Consider the following 25,777-nt stretch of genomic DNA (forward strand, 5'->3'; position numbering starts at 1 on the left):
AGCACTGCTCAGCTGCAGATTGCTCCAGAGCAGAGCTGCAGTTACGCCCTGCTCAACACCAATCCTGCCATTCCCAGTGCTGGGCCTCGCTGTAAGCAGTGGTAATGGAACAGCTTCTACAAGCCAAGGGCTGGAATTTAAATGGAAAGCTGAGGTAGAGCTTGCTTGTAATCTGGCTGTAGCCTTCCATGCCTAAAACAATTTCAAAACAGTTGATTGTCGCCCAGACTGCGCTTGTCACTGTCTACAGCTTGCCCCCGTGACAGGGGTCTGCTCCACAAGTGTGTGGAATTAGAGAATCTCCCACAGAGTGCAGTGGGCTTTGGATAGGTCTTAAAGTACTCATGAGAAAGTTTGCCAGCTACAGAGCACATGGATCAGCACCTGAACTCTCAATTCGCTAAGAGGCTCCAGTTTAGTTAGTGCAGCAACTTCACCCCTTTACCATAGCCTACAATTCCATCTTTCCTCCTCCATCCCAGGAACTGCTCATAGCTGCTGTAGGACAACAAGAGCATATCCAAAAATCCTCAACTTGAAAGGTGGTTACCAAAAAAAAAAATAACAGCCAAAGCAAGCAGCATTCTCCAAGGAACACAGGCCACATAAAATAGAAGCAAAGGACCCAAAATTCAACACTTGCCATCAGCTTCAATTAGCAGCAAAGTGGGGCTTGGGAAAACAAGGGTCTCTTCAGAGCTGCTATAGGGCAAACATGAAATCCCAGAATTAAACACAAAATCCCCACATGCACATTAATATTCAGAGGCAATTACCTTTCAGCTTAAAGTCAGCCAACATGCATCTTACTACTGCAGCTCTTAAAGCAATCTTGTTTACAACTGGAAATGGATTACATTATCTCAGCTCCACCTATCCACATAATGCAGAGCAAACTGTCAAACATAAAATTACAAAATGGTTATTGTAAGGTATCCCCTTCAGCATAAAAATTAATTTGACCTATTTTATTACTAAATTATTACTCCCACACAAATTTTCTATCATAGATATCTATCAGCACTGACATTTATATTCCAGTGAGGCACTCTCAGATGCCTATTTTCTTCTTCTCCGTCTCAAAGGTGTATTGAACAGATTTGATGTAAACAGCCTGCCAAGCTAGTTAAAATCTTTAAACTTTACACATACAATTAGATTGTGACAATAACCATTTGCTTAAAGAGAGAGAGAGAGAAAGAGAGAGAAAGGTACCTACACAGAGTTTCAGATTCTGAAACAAAAGGCTTAACGAAATAAAGGAATGATTAATCTAAATTTAAGAAGGACCTACAGATATTTTTACTGCAGCTCTGGCAGGTTGTTCTGATTGTCACCAAGAGACATGATTTGACACAATGGCCCTGATTAAGAATGTGCTTAAGTCCTATTAAAGCCAATGGAAGTTAATCATCTGTTTAAGAGCTTTGCTAAATCAGGACCAGAACAGGAGACATTTCCAAAAAATCTGGGCCTAAACTGAACGCACACTAATTAGCTGCACACACCAATTACATGATTATGGATGAAACACAGTTGTTTAGCATTTACAACAGCACACTTTGTGTGGAATAATTTAGAAATAAGGTCTAATTATCATTCCATAACAGGTCCCACAATGCATTATAACCCACATATAGCATATTAATTTTACTTAAAGGAATAGCTTGAAAAGGAAAAAGTAAAAGAAAAAAGCAGAAATCCTTCCAATAATATTAGTCCAAACTCTCAAGTGAATCAAGATCTGACCCTTTTGGAACTTCACTGTGTTCACAGGGAGAATGCCTGAGCACTCTTGCTCGGCCCAGTTTCCTTATTGCTACATTTTGCTTACAGAAAATATTCAGTCTTGCATTTCAAAATGCAACATTTGTACTCGATGCTGCCTAATGTTCTTAAGCCCTGCACTCAGAAAACAAACAAATTGGCATACAACTGCCTACCTAGGATAACAAATACCAGCAAAGCATTCCTAAAAAATATTTGTGCGTACAAACCAAAACTTGTTATAAGTTCATTTGTGAATGATCTCAATCATTTGAACTGTTTGACATTAGCCAGAACAGACAAGTCTCGCTTTCATGTCCCTTACACTGACATTTATTAGTTTTTCTTAGCAGCAAGATTTTCAGATATGTGACTAAAAAAGTCTCTGCTTTCATTAAATTATGAAAAAAAGGCATTTCCAAAGCCAGAGAGTGCTGAAAAGCCATGCCTCAGTGCAAAACACAGCTCAGGAATGAGAAGACCCATCGAGAGTTGCATTTATTAAACAAACACACATTAAAAATAAAAAAAACCCCTCATGGTATGTAAGGCAATCTTGGGATTTAAAACTTGACTCATGATTGTGAAAGTTTGGAGCTGGCATGCCAACTTGGTGAGCCATCTGCTCACCAACAATTTATAAACGAGACTGCTGCCAAAGCCACCCGATTACTCAGTTCTAATATTAGTGATGTAACTAAAACATGCTTGAAGGGTTTTTCTCCCCATGGACCAGGAAGCACAAAAGAAAAAAAAAAACCTCACAGAGAAAAAGTTAAAAATAAAACAGGTAAAAAGTATATATTCTATATTCTCTTCAAGTCTGGTAAGTAGGAACATTAAAGATTAAGTCGATGCTTTAGTTCTGTAATTCCCTCTAAACCAAGTCAGAAGGAAAAAAATAAATCAGTAGAGTGATTACAAATGACTGGACAAGGAGAATAAGAGAATGGTTTGGGTTGGAAGAGACCTTAAAACCCATCTCATCCCACCCCCTGCCATGAGCAGGGATACCTTCCACTGTCCCAGGTTGCTTCAAGCCCTCTCCAGCCTGGCCTTGGAAACTTCCAGGGATCCAGGGTAGGTCACAGCTGCTCTGGGCACCCTGTGCCAGGGCCTCACCACCCTCACAGTCAGACATTTGTTCCTAATGTTCAATCTAACCCTGCTCTCCGGCACTGGGAAGCCATTCCTCCATGTCCTGTCATTCCAGACCCTTGGAAATAATCTCTCTCAATCTTTCTTGCCACAATTAGGTCATCCCAAAGCCTTCTCTTCTCCTGGCTGAACAATCCCAATTCTCTCAGCCTCTCCTCACAGCAGAGGTGCTGCATCCCTCTGATGAACTTGGTGGCCCTCCTGAATGATATACTCTGTACCCAATGCCCATTTCTTCGTTAATGATTGAAGTGGTAGTTGGCTAAAATCAAACACACCGTGCTCATCTCATAATAGCATTTAATACATTTTGAAAACAGAGTAAAAAAATGATCATGAAATTGTGCATCTAGGCCAGCAAGTACAACTGCTGATTTTACTCGTGAAGCCAATTTTACCATTTAGAACTGGGCAATTTGGAATAAAAACATTATCCTATTTAAACAAGTCCATTCTTATTAAAATTCAACATTACAAATAGCAGCAAAAACATGCTGGAAGTTATGCCACAGTAAACAATCCTTGGGGCAAAAGATACTGAAATGAAACTGCATAGAAAATTACTCACTCAATCATTTTTAAAACGTTGAGTCACAATTCAGTTTTGTTGGCCTGAAACTCCACATCTATCTCCATGGCAAGTGAGTAGCAAATCCCAAAGGACAGCCGCTATTCCCAGAGCTCAGGCATGAGGATGTGCTGCTGCAGGAGGAAAGGCAGCAGCGCACAATGTCCCACACCACCACTTCCACACTGCCTCCCGTGTTACCTCCTGCCCACAGAGGTCACAAAAGAGTTTAACCACTGGCTTCAGTGTGAGCAGAATGAGGACATTTCCAAGTGCTCTGCAGGGGACACTAATTAGATTCAAAACACAGGCAGTCCTGGTGGCATTAATTAAGAGGACAATGACAGTGACAAGCACCGGGCTTCATTTCAGAACACCTTGCTCTATCACTGCCAAAAGGAGTAGCTTTTAAATCTGCAGTTTGAAATTAAACGCATCATCATTACCCAATTACCATTCTAACTAGTTTCCTCAACAACAGATCGGCTTTATTTACAATTAATTTTGGTTAATGAGCAAGTTGTAGTTTTATCTGACGGATAATGGGAGAGAATTAATAATTGCTTAATCCACACAAAATTTTGTTGTTCACATAGCACACAAAATTTTGACAAATATTTCTGAATTCCGGCCAACAACCACCAGCACATTTTCACCATCTGAAAGCAGCCAAAGCTCAGCAAATGTTACCATTTTACATTGTAGTAGGTTAAACTGTTTATATATAAAATTAGAATTATTATTATAAACTACAGTCATGATTATAAATTGAAATTTCATCACTGACTCATAAGGAAGCTTTCCCCCTTCCAAAACACCTGGCCAGAACAACTGATTAAGGTCATCTCTTGGATGGTCTATAAAGATTTATTCCATCTGTAGTTGCACAAGAAAATGCTGCAGAGACCCAATATGGAGAATAAACTGCCTGTGCACATTGGCTGTGTTGTCTATATCACACCTTTGTCTATTCCCCTACAATGAACTTAAGCCTGGTTCCAAAGCCATTTTAAGCCCAGTCCTATTTTCTTTTTTTAATTAGGCATTGGTTTTAAGTGGTTTTAAGCAATCATCTTCTGCTGCCACATCACCACCTTCTCTCAAAAATACTTTTCCTTTTCCAAATGCTGGGAAGGGCTGGGTTTGCCTCCAGCCAGTTCCACTCTCTTCTTCTAGTACAGCACTCTCTGGCTGGGGCGCTGTCCACCAGGATCTCCCAGCATCCAGTCATTAAGGAACCTTGGATAATGACATGGCAATTATCATTCACATTTCTATTCTGAAAACACTTCTACTCTTTTCCTAAGGCTCCGTTGTTCTAGGCTGTTAAAAAGAACAGCCAGAGTTCCAGGGCAGGAATGAGTGAGCTGGGACACAGATAAAACATCCTGACATGAAGATGAGGAAGAACATTACAGAGCAGCACGATAGATTATTTCCTGGAATGCACTGCAGTTTGCTTTGGTTTTGAGTACATATGTGATATATATTTACTCGAGCAAAAATCTCACTACTATTGATTTCTCTATAAATATTTAATGGTTACCAGTCAGAAGGTAAATTTAAGTAACAATAGCACTAATGACATTAAATGAATGAAGCACTTTAAAAGTGAGAAAAAAAGCAAACACTTCTTTCCAGCATTTTAGACCAAGAGCAGTAAGACAGCAACCTGAAACCATGTTAGATGCTGATAGCCTGAGTCATGTCTGGTCTCACAGGCAGACCAGAGAGGTGATTTTGCACAAACATCTCACAAAAAAGTATGTTTTGCAAGCAGCAAACTTAGCAGAGACTGGCTTCCAACAACTTTTTCCCATGCATTTGACATTTGAACAGGGCGGTGCTAAATAGTTTTTCCTTCAGCCGAGGCACAATTCACATACCTCTTTCTCCTCTTTCTGGCTTCCTCGTTTCAGAAGAATTGCCCTTTCCTAGTATTTTTCAAGCCTGTACTCCTCTGTTGTGTGTGGCTGAAACCCTCTCTAAGTGCCTTCCATTTGTGTGACTGCACTGCACATGTACAGGCCTGTCAGCAACCAGGGCTGGACACATTTTCCTATCTTTTCCTTTGGCTGCCAACCTCCTCTACTTGATATTAGGTAATTTGGGGGCAGCTGATGGGTCATAGCATTTAGACTGTGAGAACAATCTGGGATTCACGTGTGGGTACACGGGATTTTAGAAAAAGAAATTGTGCAATCCGTAGAATACAAATTTAAAAGAAGGCCAAGAATAAACTCGCAGAGCTCTCAGTCTGCTAACGTTATGTACTACTTGACCCTTACATACACAACTAGCACATCATCCTTCTGAACTCTTGAGAGCTACCTATACTCTGACCATTTGCAGTCACATACACCAACTATGAAGCTGACTGCCTCCCACCTACAGAAGCTAAATTGTTCTAAGATTGATTTCCCTACGTTTTTCTCCACCTCTTCAGCCTAAAGTTTTGTCCACTCATTTGTATCTCTTCAACTGGTATCCTTTGTAAAGATCTTAAAACTGAAAAAGCATGATATAACGAGCAAATATTGTGATATTATTCTCCAGAAGACTAGATTATCCAAAGGATAATACCCTACAGTGATAGAGAGAGACGGCTGTGTATTTAAGGTGGGGGCAAATTTCAAACAGGGGGTTTCAAGTAAAGCTGATACCCCAGATTGTTCCACACAGCTGCACAGAGATGTATTAGACTCACCCAGGAACTACCTGTGCCGGTAACAAGGTCAAAACAACTGGTAAGGTTGACCCAATTTTGGGAGATTAAACTGTAAAACTATTACTTACAACTGCATTTAGGACATGCCTAAATCTGAGAGGTGATGAGGATTAAGGCACTGAGTAAATTTAAGGCCCAATGGAGTATTCTGAAACATTTCTACACTCAGGCAGACTCTCCAGGGCTGCAGGAGAGAGGCCCCTCACCACGACAGCGCACATCCAATACAAAGCCTGTTCCTAGGAACGAACAATTAAAAGCAGTATGCAAAACTGCTAATTAATAAGATTTATTCTCCTTCAGGGGCCGTTATGTTGACAAGGCAAACCCTGCAGGATATCAGTTTCTCAAGAAATAAGATTAAAAACCAAACCCCATTTTATTCTTTTGCCTGAGCTGTCTCCCTCTATCACAGACCTGGCTGCTAACCAGAACGAGGTCTTCAGTCTACTGCCACTCTTTCCTGGAAGCTTTTAAACCATCCACAACTTCAAGAGAACAGCTACTCTTCCTCAAATGAATAAACCTCGTATCTCTTCTGGGTAAAAAGACTTGCTGTTTTCATACAGAAAGAAGCAATTTCTTTCATTTTCAAAAGAAGGGAACTCACACCATCCTGTTTGCTGCTCCTTGGACTAAAGCAGGAATTTAATTCACACTGATGAAGTTAAAATGATGCACAGATAGAGTTACCAAAAACTGTCTCAGTTTGTGTTTTATGGCTAGATCATTACCTGAAAAAGCAACTTTACTTGCAAAAGGAATCATAAGATGTCCAAAAGCTGAGTTGATGTCTAGGAAAGATTAGATACAAATTCTCATAGAACTGCACACAGGCATTCCCAAATCAAAGAGTAATTATGAGAAAAACTATCATGGACTTGAGCATATCACAGGGCTCTGCAGCCAGCATTCTGTGCCACTCACCAACATTAATTTTCATGGACTGAGGGAACACGTGCCCCTTGAGAAAAACCAGGACAACATCACTTCCTTCTGATGGAATTGGGAGGTTTTAAAGGCTGGGGGGGAATGCGAGGAAAACACCACTAAAAAGAAGCTGAGAAAACTCCAGCCTGATGCTGAAGGTGACAGCACAGATACCTTTAGTCTACTTTACTTTAGTCTTCTACAAGTCAACTTGTTTTGTTCAAGTGGAGGAACAGAGGGGATAAACAGGAAAATCCCCCCATGGGAATGTCAAGCTTTGTCATGAGTGCGGTTTAACGGCCAACGGAGCATCTCTCCCGTAAGCCCTGCCCAGATCTTCCATTTGCTGCAGAGGAAACCCAGCCCGCCTTACCTCCTCACACGAGAAGATTCACAACAAAAAAAGGGACAGGCAACAAGGTGAATGGATAAACAAGGTTTATGTACTTCAGGATTTCCTACCTCCTTTGAAAAACATTTGAGACATCCAACCGCCAGGACAAAGACCTGGCAACAGCAGCACCAAGGCGTAGCTGGATCTTCTACCCCACTGCACGAAGGTTCAGGGTGGACAGTAGCACCAAGTCCTCTGAAGGCCTTCTCCAAGCCAGAGACAGGGCAGAGACCTGCATATTCACACTCATCTTCCCCTTCTCTCTGCCCTACTGAAGTGACTACACCTGTGCCCAGAGCAGCCTCACAGGTGATAGGTACCAATACCACAGCAGGAAAAGAGGCTAGAAAAAACCAGTCTGTGCAGCCTCTCCAAGTAACATGAAACCATGGTGGGGAGAGCAGACAGGTCTGCAGTGAACCAGATTCCTTGGCTTATGCCGTGTGTAAAACCCACAGTCTGCTAAGAAGAGGGGCTCCTACCTGTGAAGGAGAATGATACAATTCAACTCCTCTTTTTTTTCTTTTTCCACTACCAGCTGGTAGACACAGATATTCACACCATCCACACTGGGGGTGGGAGCATGGTTTGGCCCCAGGACTGACCTCCCCCCCATATGTCACAGCATATGTCACAGCTGAGATGGCCACACTGCACAGAGCATCACCACACAATTTCAGAAGGCTGTGAGCACCTGCCCATACACCACGGCACTTCAGGAGGCTCCAGGCACCTGCCCATACACAGCAACACCACAGCATCTCAGGAGGCTGCAAGCATCTGCCCTGCTTGTTCTTCAGCCCAACCTTTCACAGCCCTCCTGTTGATGCCTTGCCCCTGGGTGCCCTCTGCTCCCTTTGGTGGTTGCTCAGTGCCCCTGGGCACTCCCTGGCTCATTGCTGTCAGTGCTGCTCACCTGCTTCTCACAGCTGCACCCACTGGGGACGAGGCTGGGCCCAGCCTCACTCCCAATTATCACACACTGTGTGCCTACACCCATACCTGAGAGGACGCAGGGATCTGACCACCAACCTGAGCTTCACCAAAGGGAAGACCAAGAGCCCTGTGACCTCTCTGGACAGGACAAACCAGAGAAACCATGAGCCAAAGGATCTCATACAATGCATGCAGAGCCCACTACCTCTGTGGTGCTATGCCTTGGCCACACAGCGTTATAGGAATAAACCCCCAAACTGGAAAGATTTTTTAAAAATAAGAGGCAGAGGAGAGCAAAAGTCAGTTAAAAAACCCAAAAAAGACATTCTAATTCACAGAAGTAGACATGACCTATCAGCACAGAAATGAGGGGGATCAATCAAGCCCATGCTTTTCCAGGAACAGTGTCTGCTGTTTTACGGTACTTTCCAATGTAACACCTGTGACAGCACTTGCAGGTGACCCTGCCAGCCAGGGCTGTGCTCAGAGCTGGAGCTTCTGCCAGCATCTCTCTGCCTGTGAGGGATTACAGTTCTTCAGAGCCACAGGCTGACACAGCAGTGCCAGCAGAAGCCAGTAATGTAGACCTGGCTCCAGATCAAGGGCACATTTTGCTGGGCAGTGTGAACAGGGGCTCGTCCACACACAGACCTGGCAATGCTCAGTGGTGTGGGAAGAGTTAAAATTCCGTGGTTGCTGTAATGTAATCACACCACAACAGGGTACTTTAGGACCAGCACAATTATTCCTGTGCAGGACAGGAAATAAGCTGCACTGGTATTAAGGTACTTCTGAATGCATATCATTGTGGGGCTGCAAAAATTAAATGCAAAATAACCCCTAAGCAAAAAGATATTGTAAAAACATCCTACTTTTGACAAAGGCTGACATGTACGATCCAAATCTCCATCCTAAGTGATCTACGGCTTCTGGGATTCAGAAAATAAAAGGCAAGAGGGAAAAAAAAAAGCACAGAAACATGAAGGGACTCCCTACAATGACCAGAATTTGGAGAAAAACTGGGCCTCTGGTGACCTAGCCCAGAGCCATATCTGTCATGTTCACTGCTTCTCAGGGATAATCCAGCTCTGCTTCCTTCCGTTGGGATGCAGCAGTCACCTGCCTGGACCCCAAACAAGCACCCACTACCCTAGGGAAGGACAACATGCTGTGGCACAGGCTCCTCACCTGGGCTGGTAACAGGTCTTGATGCTACACAGAGCAGTGGCTCAGCCTTCTCTTCAGTTTTCTACAGAATTTTAGAACAGGTCAATTTTAAACCTGTTTCAAGATGGGCTCTCCAAGGATTTTCATTCACTGGGATTACTGAAGCGAAAGGCAGAAAAGGAGGCTTTGCCTTTCCTCCCAGATAGAATGGCATCACTCCTTCAAGGTGCCCTCTTGGCACTGGAAGGACAAGCACTGCTCACCCTCAGCACTGCAGAAAGGTAGCACAGGAAGCTGCATTTCCACCTCTAAAACTTAGTCCTGCCAACCTGCAAACCATCACTTAGCTGAAGGACTAGACAGAGCCTGTGACCCACGGGAGCTGGAAACAAGCCTTTGAACCAATTTCCTGAGAGAAGATATCCGTTGATTTCAACAGGAGCAGCACCTTCCCCCAGATTCAGGGATGGGAAACACAGAAGCTCCAACAGGTATCTTGTCATCCAGCTGCTATCAAAGTGTCATATTTCATGGAAGATGAGGACTGCTCTTTTCATTGGCATGTCTGAAAAGGAACTGAAATTCCAGAAGCAAACACTGAAAATTTGCTGACTGCAAAGCTAGCAAGAGCACAGTGTTGTAACAGGGTGTGTACCGGGGAAAGTTAACTGAACCTGACAGTCCAAGAGAATAACAGAAGCTTCCCAAGGAAGGTGTGTGCTGCAACAAAGCCCTGGCAGATGACCTTTCAAGGGACTTCCATCAGAATGAATAAAAACCTATTTAATGAGATTAACTGATCATTTCACTCCACCCTCGTTATAACACTCACTGAGAGGGAGGAATGTTTTTGCAGCTGAGTATGTGGCTCCATAGGGAATGCCAGGACTGTGACAGAAGATAGGAAAAACACACAGGGGAGCCCTTCACCATTGCAGTGTGGGCTACAGATACTCAAGCACCAACTCATTTCAGTGGCTACTCTGGGTTGGTTTACATATAGAGTTCATATCAGAGGAACTATTTAATGATTTTAACCACACCAGTGTGAAAAATCTGAGCTGGTATGGATAAAGCTATAACAATTCAAGGTACATCCCAGGAAATGCTTAATTTCCAGTTAACCCATAACAACCCTTTCCTCTGTTTGGGGTGTAGTTTTTTTCAAGAAACACAGTGTAACACTACTTTGCAGAGCTTTGGTTTCTTAGGTGTGGAAAACCCCTCTATCTCTGTTAAAATCCTGATGATTGCCTTTCCATTTAATATTTTTTCTTCTCAAACTCCAACAAAGCTAAATGCATCAGCTAAAACTTTGATTACTACTACTGCCCTGGCAATCCTCAGGAAGTCTGAGGATAAAAGACTGAAGCAAAGACTGTGCTCTTGTAGGTGCCCAAGGAGCTCACTTCTTTCAGTTCCCTGCCACACTTTATTGAGCTCATCCCTCATGTCTGAGCTCATCTTGGCAAAGTCCATCTCCACTGTCCTTCAACCTGCCAAACCACAGGTACATCTGTATTGGGCATCACCGTGCAATTCCATAGCTGAGTGCTAAAAAATCAAAGTGTCAAGACTGCAAAGTCAGACACAAAGGACTAGAGGGCATCTCAAGTGACTGTCAAAAGTCCACTTCGCTGCGCTGAGGCAGGAGATACCCAGACCAATGAATGCTGCCTACCATACTCCTTAAGGACTGCTGAGGAAAGAAAATTCCTCAGCATATCAAGGTGATCAGGTCTGAGTTTTTAGCACTTTCCAAGATAAGGAGACCTGAATCCTCAGTTCAGAGCACAGTAGTTTGGCTGCCAGAATTCTTCATGCCCCAGTGCACACATCAGGGGAGTGACTGCCTCAAAGCACTAATTCAGTGCCCCTCTGCAACCCAGCCTGGCCAGCTTCACCCACTCTCCCTAAAGGAAAGCCTCCATCGCCCCATCCTTCTGAAAAGCCCACAACACATACTGAGCCAGGAAAGAATCCCAGAGCAATCCCACAGCCTCACATCAGCCTGGGAGTAAATTCTGGTGGTGACAAGGTTTGTTTGCCATGGAGCTGAGGCATGGAGCAACTTCTACCTTTATGTGGTTTCATTCCAACAGTCAGGCTCCAAAATTACATTTCTTTATCCCTACAGATGCGCCAATACAGCTGTGGTACATGTGACTCTCTGCTCAGAGCAACACAACTGTGACAAAACAGGAGTCCTATGACAACTCGGGCTTCAAAAATGAAAGTGATCAGGAAACACTTGGGGCTTTGATGCCACAAAAAAGTGCAACTGACAGTCCACCCTGATCACTTGGAATATAGTATTGGCTGCATTATAATAAAACCTTGCCCAAGTTCCCTTTAAACACCGCTGCTGAAATCATTCCCACTTAGTGCTGCTGTCCCAATTAGTGATCTCGTCAGACAGCGCGATCGTTCCCCACCACGGAGGAAGCGCCATCACCTCATTATTTTCAGCAGCAGAGTCACCCAACATGGCTTATTCTCTTAATGAATTAATTCTCATAACTTCCTAATGCTTCAAGCTACTATAAACACCTCCTGAAAGCATACCACAATTTTAATCGCTTTCAAACATCAGATGTTGGGTTTGATATTTATGATTGTTCTGACTCTGTTTCGTTTAAGGGCTCCTTTTGTCTATGAAAGCAAAGATAAGAAAGTTAACTGGGACACCCACTGTCAAGCCTCTAATTTAAGGGGAAATTGCCTTTGTCGCTGACTGTCAGATGCTAATAGCTGCTGCTACTATTTTCCCTATGATACCAGGCCAGTGATCTTAGAGAAGCGTCCTTCATCCCATACAAAGCAATGATTGAGTCAACTAATTGAACAACTGTGCCCCTGCAGTTTCTAAAGCAGACATTCCTCTAAGTCCATTTTAACCTACAGGAAAAAAGTATCTCTAATAACTGTAGTAAGAACTCAGTGTGGCATTGTGGGGAGGTGACTGGGAATTATTTCTTTTTAAAGCCTCTTTTATAAGGATTCCCCATTAGCCTTTAATTAGCATGCCAGTTCCTATCCGGAGGTTTCTGATCACTCATAGCCCAGTTCAGCACTCAGGGACGGGAACAAGGCAGACTCCCTTGAACTCGGTGGGGTCTGTGGGGGGCTTGGGGCCATGCAGGGAACTCTCCAGTACCAACACAAAGTTAATTGAGCAAGCCTGTGACACCCAGCTCTGGGTGTCAGCCTTTGTAAGAGTTTTCCTACGGAAGATCAAAAGAAAATCTGGACTTCCAGATTCGGGGCTATGTAAATATATCATCTGTACTCAGCAGGTGTAACACTAATTCATCTTTTGCTGTAGAGAAAAGTGAGATGATCTATCAACCTCTTTGGTGTGACTATTTACATGTATTTTAAATCTTTGCTTACATAAAACTACAGTGCAGTATTTTAGAACAGAGCATCTACCAATACACATGCAGTGTTCTGCTAAAGGCAGGTATATGTAAGATCATCAGTTAGCTGTGACAGGTGATTTAGTGTGATTCATCTTTCAGGATCATCTCATTCACAAGGAAAATTGAGTGTCATCCCCGTCCATAACCTACAAACACCATCTAGATACTTGAAAATGACAATAGGTTAAAGGATGCAACAGCCAAAATATTCGACCCAAACCCTTTTGGAACAGAACCTGGAAACATCAGTAATCCAGACAGAACTCCTAACACAGATTGCCAGGGGCTAATGAACATAGAAAACTCTTTACCCAACACATAATTTTGCTGTTGCTGGGAGAGCACTGCTCAGTCATTTCAGCACAGATCCAAGAAATTTCCTTCTTTCAGTGTTTCTCCTTCTGAGCCAGACACAAATTCCGACTAAATTAAGAGCTGTGGTTCAAAACAATTCAGTGGAAGGCAAGAAGAACAAAGGTCAAAACTTGGATCTCTCTACCTTGCAGGTGCACATCCAGAGCACACGGCCAAAGAGGGCCATGCGCTTCTGGCAGTGACTGGCAACCAATCCAGGAGTGAAATATTTGGGGTCTGCTCCCTGTATCCCCTCCTCCACTCCCAAGTCCTGCCCAGCCAGGATGGCACACCCTGGGCTTTGCTGTGACAGCAACCAACATCACTTAATCTGCAGCAACCCACTGGAAAGCAAACCAGTCTGAAATAGAACACGGCCACTGCCTCTACTTAAAACAAAGGATGATGGGTCAATCCACTGGGAGCCACTAAATTCATACAAAATATTTCAAACAGCTGTTCCACCTCCATCTTTCCTTTTAAAATACCAAAAATACCCAAAAGAGTTTTAAAGATAGGTGCAGGCCCCTGAGTTACCAAACCTTTAAAAGGATTTCCTGTGCCCCACAAAACAGGTGGAAAGCTCTAAAGCCCAGCCTGGCGATTTAGCCTTCACATGCCAGATTCAACATTTGGCCAAAAACCTTAAATGAACCAATGTAACAGCTGCCACAAAATCCCACAACCTCTGATCAATATCTTCCATGTTTAAGGCAGCACAAACAATCTTAAGCCTGCAAGGAGTAAATAAACAAACTAAAGAAGCTTGAGTTTTGTTTGGCTCGGGAAACACAGGCAGAACCCGTAATTTTTCAACAGCAGCACATCCTAATCGCAAAGCATTTGAGACACCTATGATAGGCCAAAAACCCCTCTAAAAAAAAATTAAGATATTCACCAAGATATGTGTTGCAAAGAACTAATGAAGTTTAAAAACCACTGAAAATGTTGACACAATGAACACGAAAACACTGAGAGCGGTAAAGGCTTTTGCATGACTTCATTCTAGATCTTTTTATTCCTAATTTGACTTTGGTTTTCAGTCTAGATTATAAAGAAGATTTAAAACACAGATACTTTTTTTCCCTTCCAATGAAGCCTTCCCATTAATAAAAAGGAAACAAAGAAAATGAAAAAAGTGAGTAGTAAAACTTTTACAACATAATAAAGTATATCAGAATCCCAGTGCAGCACAATTGGAATTGTCTAAAGATGCTGAATTATGGGTGGCTGTCATATAAAGTTCAGTCCACGGTATTAGAAATCATATTCTCCAGCAACATGTATATAATTGAGAGATCTTCATAATAACCCTCGGTTTAAAGGCTCATAAAACTGCGCTTTACCCGTAATTTGCAAGAGGAAAGGATTCTTAAAGGAAAGTAACATCTTTTTCTCTGAAGGCAATACACAGTGCATTTTTAAACAAGCAACCCTAGAAGCTCTCCCTTTCTTTCACAGATTTCGGTAGGGCATTACACTAACCCTTGGTTTAAATAGATTAATATGTATCTGTAGAACCAGAAAGAAAATTAGTATCACATAGAGAGGCGCACTCTAAGTATGTTGAAAGCAAAGCCCACTACATTTTTTCAGGACTACAAGTGCAGAGGTTACATTAAGGTAAATATCTTGATGTAACACTGTAGCCAACACTTAAACAAGAAAATGAAGATTGTTGCTTTTACGAAATTGCGAAAACTACATTTACCCGCCTCCCATATATAACAGAATAATTCTATAAATATTACCAGCTCTTGACACTCTCTCTGTGCAGACTCACTAAACTCTCAGTTTCTAGCCGACATTCTAAACCAAACTCCTTTCAGTTTGTAAAAATCAACTACAGTTTTGTAAATAAAATTTGTTTGTTTTCAAATAAAGCTACTTCAAGCTGTTTTGGGAAGCAAAGTAAGTAACAGTAGTAACAATAATATCAACAATTTCTATTTGGATTTCAGAACCTGAGGAAACAGAACTAGCACATGTCAACCCTAGTGTTTTCCTACCTGGAGCAGGTACGGACCAGCTCTCAAAGGCCACCTTGGGACAGTTCAGACTAGTAATCCCATTCATGGTTAGATGAGACACCAGCACGAACAAGAACCAAAAAAATAAAAAGAAAATCTTCCCTGTCCTCCTCTGTTATTAGCAATGCCAACAGCAGTGGCTAAGACCTGGCAAGCAAACCAAGGACCAGGAGGACCAGACCAACCCAACCCTCAGCTAGAAACAGGCTTAAGAGGAGACTTACTGCCTGCCATGTGACAGGGGGAGGTGTGCTGCCCATTGGGAGTGCTAGAGGTGAGGTCGATGGCCATGCCGCAGTGCTCCCTTTCAGGCGAATAGTCATTGTCACCTGCGAGCACAACACAGGTCCCCGTAAGTTTGTATCCCTTCTTCAGCAGAGATACACAAAGATGAAGAACCACAGCCTGCCGGCTCCCTTCGCCCCTGCCCTTCCCTCCTTCGCAAGCGCGGTCTTCCAGAGCCTGTCAGACCTCGACTCAGTGGCCCCAGGTAACATTTGGCTGATTTTAAGAGCCCCCTCAAAGCTACTGTCACCAGCCTTTTACTCACACTCCTGGGGCAAACCTTGTCCCAGCTGTTAGTTTTAAGTAAGTTGGGATTACTTTTCCATTAGCAGACAGGGACAATCCAGGCTGGGCAAGGGAAGACTGGAATAGTAATTCACCATACAGACCTTCCCCCAAAAGCTCTGGGTTAGCTGGCAGTTAAACAAAGCACAACCCCCACACACACACAGAAAACAAGAGAAATACATAGGGAAAGGCATAAAAAGTTTTTAGCTGCAGTTTGAATTTCTGGAGAGGAACTCTCTCTAATTTGCAAAGTTCACTCACCCCCAGCAAATATTTAAACCTAGAGATAATCACCCATGCACCCATCCCCATGCACTTCTCAGTCATCCAGAGAGTTTATATTCAAATGCTACTAATTCAGTGTCAATGCAGACACTGTACACAAGGAAGCTAAACTTTCAGTTTTCTGCATTACACAAAGGAGAGTAGGAAAAGAAAAGTAATTCAGAATAATCAAACAAAACGACTACTTACATGTAATATATCCATCAACAGCCTCTGCTTCCATAGTCAAAGTGCAGTGCTGCAAGGCAGAAAAGTACACCCTCAGAGACGCCTGTCAGTATCAACCATTAAATGATTAAACTTACTTAAAGCCCTAAGTAGTTGCCCATTTTATTGCTGTTGCAACCACTGCCTAGAGAAACACACAAGTGCACCGCATGTGCTGGTTTGCAAATCACTGAACTCTTCCTGTAAATTATGTGAGCAGACATGCAGCTGCCTCCTGGCCAGGTGGATCATCCTGGTCTGACCATGCCTCTCTCTCTCTCTCTGTGCCCCACTCACATTTTTGCCTGATCTGAGAGTTTTTTTCCTGACTTTCTTCTTGTTTCTTCAAGCTGGGATGGGAGTGCTTTATCAATTATCTGCTCTATCTGCAGCCAGAAGAGACTTTGAGGATACGGATAGTACTAACAATTGCTCTCTTCACACGCACTACAAGGCACTGCCTCCTGGTCTAAACAAAATAAGCCCTCCCGTGTCCATTCCCCTCGGACACAGCTGTTCCAGCTTTGTCTCACACCTCTGTGCGCGCACACACACCTGTACACACACCTGTTCACTCCAACCCTATTTATTTGCCACAGCACAGGGCCAAACATCACATTTCATACTCCCAGATCACGCATTTTGTGGTGTGAAGCAATCTTAAAGTTTCTGGAAGCACTTTGCTGACACAGAACAAGCTATTACTTTCCCGAAACCCAAGTAACTGTATAGAATGACACCCCCTAGCTATCATTTGATATATATTGGGGGGGGGGGGGGGGGGGGGGGGGGGGGGGGGAGGAGAGATCAATAGTCATAACTATGTTCTTTTAAGTAGAAAAGTTAAGAATCTGACATGACCAAAGGAAAATTTTATTTCCTCTCTCCCTCCATGGCCTCTTTTTTTTGCCTCTAGTTTCAAAACTCTCACTGCACCAGGCAGCTAAATTATTCACAATGAGCCATTTCTGTATTGATCGCCAAGTATATTTAGCCCTGGCTCCTGGAATTTCTCCATTACTTACTGGAAAACAGGCAGCTTCACTTCTTGTCTCCAAAACCACTTCCCTCCCCCTCCCTTAACCCTCTTTCCTTCCCTCCCCCCCCCCCCCCCCCCCACTCCCTGCCTTTCCCCCAATAAATAAATACTTTTCTCTGTGCTCTTCTTTGGTATAAAGCAGATCAAATTCCCAAGGCATTCAGCACATAACACTTAAATTTCAACCTGCCTAGCTGCTACCAAACTCTCTTCAATTACTGATTTTCACAACTCTTAAAAAGAAATCTCAAAAAAAAAAAAAACATAAAAAAGTTTTCAGAACAGGTAAGCCACTTCCTCAAGCCCTTCAAAATTACCTTATCTTCCCCCTAGTCCAGGTAGGCAGGCACACACTGAGAAAAAGAAAGAAACATCAGAAGCAACAGGGAAAGATCATCCCAGCCAATGAAGTGGAAGGAAAGAAAGGGGAGGAAGGGAGGAGGAAGAGAAAGGAAGACAAAAAGAAATACAGAAACATCCATAACCTAAATTAAAACACGGCTTGAATTTTTTTTTTTTTTTATTTCTTCAATGGGGAGAGGAGGAGGAAAAAGAGAGAGAAAAGAAAAAGTTTGGTCACCATTTTTAAGCTGGTGATGGCAAATCCCAGCTGCTGAGCCTCTCCACAAGGAATGGAGGGCGAGAGTTTTGCTCGAGCTGAAGACACAGAAAGATGGAGAAAGTTTTAAAAAATGGTTTTTAAAAGGCGGGGGAGGAAGGGGGGGGGGAAAGAGAGACGGGGAGGGGGAGAGGGATAGGGGAGAGAAACTCGCCCCCGCCACTTACAGGTGGGGCATGCGGAGCCGGGGAGCCGGGAAGCCCCGGGATGAGCCGGCGGGGAAACTCGCTCAGGAATGGCTCATACTTTGAAGAAAGATGAACACCAAAAAAAAAAAAAAAAAAAAAAAAAAGAAAAAAAAAAAAAGAGGGAGAGGGAGGGAGGGAGGTCAGCCGGTGCTACAGCAATGCGATTAACTAGCGCGGAGAGAGAGAGAGAGAGAGAGAGAGAGAGGGGAAAACTTGATCCACCGGTTCCTTACGGATTCCACGGGATCGGGGGGAGCGGAGGGATTGCGGGGCGGGATGAGAAGAGGGGATGAGGGGCGGGATGGGAAGAGGGGGGCCCGGCGGGCGCACTCACACCCCGCGCAGCGAACCCGGGCCAACTTCCCCGGAGCGCCGCTCCGGCCCTGGGCGACGCCGGGCTCCGCGCCTCATCCTGCCTCTCCCCGCCCCTGCCACAACCTGTCAAAGTCATGGAAGTCCTGCCTCGCTTGTCATTTCATTCCTTTTCCCCCCTAGTCCCCGCCGCAGGCCGCAGCCCCCCGGGGGCGCGCAGGTGGCGGCGGGCGCTGAGGGAAATGGCAGCGGGGCCGGGCTGGGTAACGGAGCGGCGAGACCCGCCGCGGCTTCTGCCCCTGCCTCCCTCTGGTCTTCGTGGGGGGTTTTTTGTTTGGTTGGTTTGTTGGGTTTGGTTTTTTTTTAATTTTTTTTTTTTTTAATATTTTGGGCTAACAGCAACAAGTCATCGGCGCCCGCGGGGATGCTGCACAGCCGCGCTCGGCTCGGGGACCCTCCGCACACACAGACCCGCACGGACGGACCGAGCCCCGCGTCCCGCCGGCCCCGGAACGGAGCTGTCCCTCCTCCCGCCGGGGAAGGGGGGACCGGGGAGGGAGAGGAGAGGAGGGGAGGAAGGGAGGGGAGAAAGAAAAAGAAAGAAATAATAAGAAGCCAGGCGCAGATTTACCTCAGCCGCGCAGGCAGTGAGTCAGTTCCATCCCCCTTTTGTTTGTGTGTTTATTAGTGTCGGCTCCCTCTGCCCAGTGGAGGTGTGTTTGTGCACGGCAGTTGGCTGTGGGGGGACTAAGGCGGCGGAGGAGCCGTAGCTAAGGGTAATCCTGTTTTTACTTCCTCCATCTTCAGAGAGCAGAGGGTTAGCCTGGGACAGCTGGTCAAACCCCGAGAAACCGATCCGGCGGCGGCGGCGGCGGCCGCTCTCCCTCCCTCCCTCCCTCCCACAGACACACACACACACAGAGGCACACACTCATTCGCTCCCTCCTTCACACACTCCCTTCCCTCCCTCACACACAGATACGCGCACACCCTGCCTGACACACACACACACACACACACACACTCACTCCCTCACAGATACGCGCACTCCCTCACACCCATACACACCTCCTCCTTCACACACACTCCCTCAGACACACACTGTCCCTCCCTCAGGCTCCAGCCCACGCACACTCATTCACTCCCTCACGCTCAGTATCCCCCCACGGACTCACACGCTCTCCCTCACGCACAGCCAGCCCCTCACACATCCTCATCCCTCACTCACCCTCAGCCCTGCACACGCACTCACTCCCTCACACTCAGTTCTCCCCTCCAAGTCCCTCACACGGACACACTCGCTGCCTCACTCGCACTCTCACGCACACCCTCGCACTCAACCCCACGGACGCTCATCCCTCGCACGCTCACGCTCGGTCCCTCACGCACATTCACGCTCACACACTTCGCTCCCCTCCCTCCAAGACCCTTTCCCGCCCCGCGGCGCCTCAGCCCCCGCGGGGCCGGCGCGGCGGGGGGCGGGTGCCCGCAGCCGGCGCGAGGCCGCTCAGCGCGCTCGGCAATCGATTACAGGACAAGTGCGGCCGCCGCTGCCGCCGCCACAGTGCGCGCCCCGCGCCTCACGCGGGCGGGCGCGCGCGCCCTCAGGGCACGGCCGCGGCCCCTCAGGGCGGCCCCGCGCCGCGCGGCCCCCACACCCCGACGGCAGCCGCCACCCAGGGGCTCCCGCCGGCCGGGCGGAGGGACCGGCGGAGTCGTGATTCAGCACTTCTATTTATAACCGCCCGGGGGGCGGCCCGGCTTGTTACTTAATTAAACGTTCGCGGCCGATATGAGCGGAGTTTCGGCGTAGAGACGGCCCGGGTGCAAGTAAAGCCTCTATGTGGCGTTCCACCGCCGTCCCGGCAAGTCGGTGTGCTGGGAAAAGTGTAAAAACCGGCGTTAATGTCCTGAGGGAAATCCTCTCGCTGCCCTACGGCCAAGGCTGAAGGAACAGCCCCGAGTATTTCCTACAGCGGGGGAGCATCCGCACGCTGAGGAGACACCCCCACAGACCCCCTCAGGGGCTTGCCCCAGCCCAGCACTCTTGTCTGAGGGTGAATGTTTGCTATGCTACCTCACGGAAGTTTTCCCTCCTTTCTACAGCTCCTGGACCAGGGGCAGCAGCATTGTCCTGCTCTCTTCTCTTTGAGCTGCTGGGCGCTGGTGACCCTGGTAATGCCATCGTTAGGCACCAGAGTTCACGGCCCATTGAGAAGCTGAGGTTGTGTCTATCATGCGTGATATGCGTGGACATAATGAAATATCAATTTGCATAATTAAGCAAGTACGTACTAGAAAGCATCAGGATTCAGGCTGCCCATACACCCTTGAGCCTTTTGACCCCCCAGAGCGACTGGTGGGAATAATGGAAGAGTTATCCGTGATTTTCGTTGGTACAAAAGGAGAGTAACACCTGCATTTTGCCACTGAGTTTCAGACAAACACCGATGGAAGTACCAGCATCACTGCATACCCACATTCTTTGTATATCTAAGTACTGGAAAAATTTGCTTTGAGGCAAAATCTTAACTGGAAAAGCCTTAACTCTTGCTCTCACTGCACACAAGCACAATACTGTTGTTAGAGACAAGGTGAACCCCAGGTTCTATTAGCACTGCCACTTCACATCAAATGAGATTCTGCTTTGTAGAATAGCAGCAGAGCCACCCAACCCTGAGAGAGGGAGACAAACCCCGCTTTGGAAAAGACACTAAATGATTCAGCCAGCCCAAGACTAAAGTTAATTGACAGCCCTCTCCCCAACACCACAAATTTGAGCCAATTAGTCATTACACCACATCTGTGAAGTGGGTTTAACTTAACTCTTCTCATTTTGCATAGGAAGAAGGCAGAAAGGTCAGGGGACTGGCCACAGAGAGCACTCAGAGCTGAGCCTAGAAAGCAGACTTCATGTTTCCCACGCCTACGTATCAACAACTAGACTTGGCTTGCCTGCACCAGAAAATAGACTGGCATAGCTGGAGCTGGGTAATTACACCGTAACAGTTTATGCTGGAATAACTCTCCTTGTGGACACTCTCCTCCAGATGGAAAGTGACTTCCCAAAAGCTGTCCAAATGAATTCACTCAACAGCACGCACTTGGTGTTTTTTGTCTTTCCCCCCACCCCCTTCCCCTCTTCATTTTGGGGGGTAAAAATTCCTGAGATGTGGGTCTCGGCAGCAATTTGAAGCCTTCGATCACTTTTACAGACCATTAAAAGTGGGGACAAATGCAAAACATGTCATTGAAATGCTACAAGTCTTGTTGTCAAGATTTTTATGGTGCTTTTCATCAAAATGTTGAAAACTGAAAGCTTCCAGCTGGCTCTCCATACAGGTAATAACTTAATAGCTAACAGCTTTTCTCCCAAAGCTGCTGGAACCTGCTTGAGCCATGGAAGCTGATGGGAAAAGCCAGACCCATCCTCTACAGTAAATATTTTCTGATTTTTTTTAATCAAGCTGCTCTGCAAGCTTTTGAAAGCAAATGAAGCTGGGAAAACAAGGAGGAGTGACCAAGGGAAAAGTACCGGGTGGGGAATAAAGTGGCAGGACTTGGTTTTGTAAATCAGGTTGCTGATTCCAAAGGCTGCAGAGATGAGCACATCCTCACTACAGCCACACTGGGCTGAATCACTGGCTTCAAGGCAGAACTTGGCTCTGGGCTGTAGCAAGAGCTCCACAGAGATTTGCATTGCCCAGATCAGCAGAGCTGCAGTGGTGATCTTGAGGGCCAAGTGATGTTTTGGGGATCAAGAGAGCTGGATTCACTTCCATCAATGACCAGAGGTCCTCCGCATGATTTTGGCCAAGCCGTTATTGCCCTGCATTTCAGGTCTGCATTTCTGAAGCACAGCAGTTAAAGCAACGAGAGCTTTTCTTCTGCCAAGCCGTGTCCCAAGAGCAGTTCTCAGCTTTGCCACATTACAGAGGTCCCTCTGGCACACCTCTGAAAGAGCCCTTCCTGGAGCCCCTGGGAGCCCCTTTCCATTGCCATCCACAGGACCCCTGCCTGCCCTGGGACAGTGTCCTGCCACACAAGTCCAGCTGTCCCCGGGATACAGGCTGTGCCCACAACCACCTCCTCAAGAGCTGTGCTCCTTGGCACTTGCTCAGTATCCCTGAGCCTCGGTTCCCCTCCTGTGTGCTGGAGATAACAGAGCTCCCTGGTCTCACAGGAGAGTTTAATTTCTCATCATTTGACAGCAATGTGCTTTGATAGGTTTGATGGGCTCAGCCTGTTTTTAGCTAAATATTTAAACATTTAACCCATATATGGGTGTGTGTGTGTGTGTACATGCACCTGTGAGAATTATTATTCGAAACCTCCATCATGCTTTTCTTGTAAATTCTGGTATAAAGTTTCTAATATCCCTTTTCATATGCCTGTGTAAGGTCAAGGTGCTCTAGGAATTCACTCCCAAAACCTTCTATTGGGTGCTCACGTAAATAGCAGCTCCGCACAGCATAAGCCCCAGGCTCATGTATATTAGCAAATGAAAGGAGACTGACGTGCCACGCTGAGCAGCAGACCCCTGCATCGGCTCTCTTGCTGTTGGACTGAGCCCTCTCTTCCCTTCCCACAGAAGGGGCACTTTGAAGCCGAACTGGATCCAGTCCCAATATACTTTGCAGAGGACAAACACAGACCTTTCTTTACTTAACTGTGCGTTGGGCAATCTAAAAACCATATAAGCACCAATCTATTTGTTATTCCATCTCCTCCTCCTCCCTACAATGGAGCACTGTTTTATGCTTATATGTATCAATAAATGGACCTATAAAGAAAATAATGAACATCCTTGAATACCTTCAGAGCATACTCTATTAATTTTAAAAGGGATGCAACATACTGTACCCCTTGTATTTCACCAAGATAAAAGCCTATAGATTAATTCCTGTTAAAACAGTTGGTATTTTCAGGACATGCAGATGTAATTTATGGAGAGGCAGAATACTCATATTAACTCAAAGGCCACAGAAACTGTAGATCTGTGTCTGTTAGTGTAGTTGTACAGGCATTCATTGTACAGAGAGCAGTTGAAAAGGCAGAGTATGTAATCTGAATACTAAATTTGTGAATAGTTTCTCACTTGGGCTGGTTAGGCTTTTCAAGCGCAGCGGATGCTTTGTGGGGGACTTTGTAAGACATTCTGCTAATATATCACATGGTTCCTGTATTTTCTTCTCTTATCTTTACTGTCAGAGCTTTATTCATGAAGACACAATATTTGATTCTTAAAAGGGCACCAGCTCCTGCTCTGTGCTTTCCACCTGAATTCAGTGTGCTCCGTGTGAGACTATTTTTACAACAAATACATCTTCCTTTCTCTATAAAGTGGACAACTTTAGGTGTATATAACCCAGAAGTATACAAGAAACAGATCTTTTCCCTCACCCTCAAACATTGCAATTGCTACATCCAAGTTACTTGGAAAATAGTGTTATATTTTCTTTTTTATCATCCACAATAAAAGAGTACAGATTTTGTCTTTTATTATAGAGACATAAATGTATATGGATATTTCATTTATGAGGAAGGGAAATTCTAAAGTGTCCTAACAAAATTTAATTATGACACAAGCTACTAACAGAGAATCCTTGAGCCCGGGATCATTTTTATTCGTTGCTTGTACAGCACCTAGCACAATGAGGATTTATGCATGACCTAGCTTCCCACTTAGTACTTCAACAAAAATAAGAATTAACTCTTGCTCTGCTTATGGCTGGAAAACACAGTACCAACAGAATTATGTACATCCCATACTGCGCAGAGGACACCACAGAATTATGAAGCTTGTGAAGCAGCCAATACAGAAGTGTGCTGGATCTATTTAAATTACTGGAGCTGCTGGAGGCATTTAGGCAGAGAGATAGTTGTTACTCAAAATTTGGCAAAATGACAGGTGTCAATTATGTTGAGTATTGCAAAGTACTGGGGAACATTCAGGGACAAATGACCAGGATCACAGCTTTGCAACAGCTGAAAATTTGGTGGGAATGGAGTTCTTCCACTTCTCTACGACAGGATTACCATTAATGTTGGATGTCAAATGGTCAGAGTTGCCATTTGGGTTTGAAAGGGCTTCTAAAACACAGAAGACTCCTACCAAATTTAGCTATGAACACTGTGGGAGCAGGTCTTGTAGGGCTTCCAACACTGACCTGCTGGGTTCAGCCTGCTCTGGTCATGCTGGGTGAAATACAGAATAGATACAGCCACCCAATGCACACATTTCTGTACTTGAAAAGAGTTTCTCCTACAGCTCTTTAAAGCTTGGCAAAGACTTGAGGAATAAGGACATTTTCTCATTGAATCCAGCCTGCCTGTAAGTGCACAGCACTGGCCAATGGCTTCCCCAGCCCGGGAGCCACCGGGATGCCCCAGGCCAGCCTGGCAGGAGCCTCAGCAGCCCAGGGTCCATCCCACAGCACCCAGGCCAGAGATGATGGCCCGTCTAACCAAGAACCCTGATTTTCAGGCAAAGCTGTGATGATGAGGCAGCTCAGAGGTAAAGCCAAGGAGTCAGCCTGCAGGTCAGGAACAGCAAGGTCCATGGCTTGCAGGAGACCAGCCCTCCCTCCAAACTCCGGGGCTGAGCTTAAATGAGCTCCTGACCTGTGCTAGGAGCACGGGTGAAGGCCATGCTGAGGCTGATCCGGGTCATTTAGGACTGTTAGTGCCAACCCAGCTTGAACTCTGAAAAATACAGAATGACAAGGAAAGTAAGAGTTGACCTGAGTGAGGTCATGACCTCATGGAGCGAGGTTGTCTCACTGACTGTGCACACTCTCGCTTTGCAGGAGCTGGTACAAAATCATTGAATCATTTAGGTTGCAAGAGACCTCTGAGATTGAGTCCAGCTGTTGCTCCAGCATTGCCAGGCCCGCCACCAGCCCATGTCCCCAAGTGCCACATCTCCATTAGTCATGTGTCCCCCCTCCTTTGCAGGAAGAGCAGTGCTGTACATGAGGGGTGTAACGGGTGTGTTGAGCTCACATCACACCTCACTTTGCAGGAGCTTGCAGATCTCCCTGCAAGTCAAACAGGCTGTTTTCCCTGATTCTACTTGGGTGGTTGCAGGGCCTTTCTTC

General features: G+C 45.5%; 1 protein-coding gene across 12 annotated transcripts in view; it reads right to left on the minus strand.

The window, feature by feature from the left end:
- The window catches only part of IKZF2 (IKAROS family zinc finger 2), a 114,030-nt gene extending 94,487 nt beyond the window's left edge, over positions 1-19,543 (minus strand). For 4 of the 12 annotated variants that reach the window (XM_038141909.1, XM_038141904.1, XM_038141908.1 and 1 more), the window contains exons 1-3: positions 19,309-19,543; positions 16,502-16,550; positions 15,679-15,783 (exon numbers count right to left, since the gene is read on the minus strand). In XM_038141909.1, the coding sequence (XP_037997837.1) occupies positions 15,679-15,783; positions 16,502-16,535 (139 nt within the window). In that variant the 5' untranslated portion in view covers positions 16,536-16,550; positions 19,309-19,543. The other 8 variants (XM_038141898.1, XM_038141900.1, XM_038141899.1 and 5 more) reach the window with 8 other exon arrangements.
- Positions 19,544-25,777: the final 6,234 nt, after the last annotated feature.

This window comes from Motacilla alba, chromosome 7 (genome assembly GCF_015832195.1).
Source record: "Motacilla alba alba isolate MOTALB_02 chromosome 7, Motacilla_alba_V1.0_pri, whole genome shotgun sequence".
Taxonomy (NCBI): domain Eukaryota; kingdom Metazoa; phylum Chordata; class Aves; order Passeriformes; family Motacillidae; genus Motacilla; species Motacilla alba.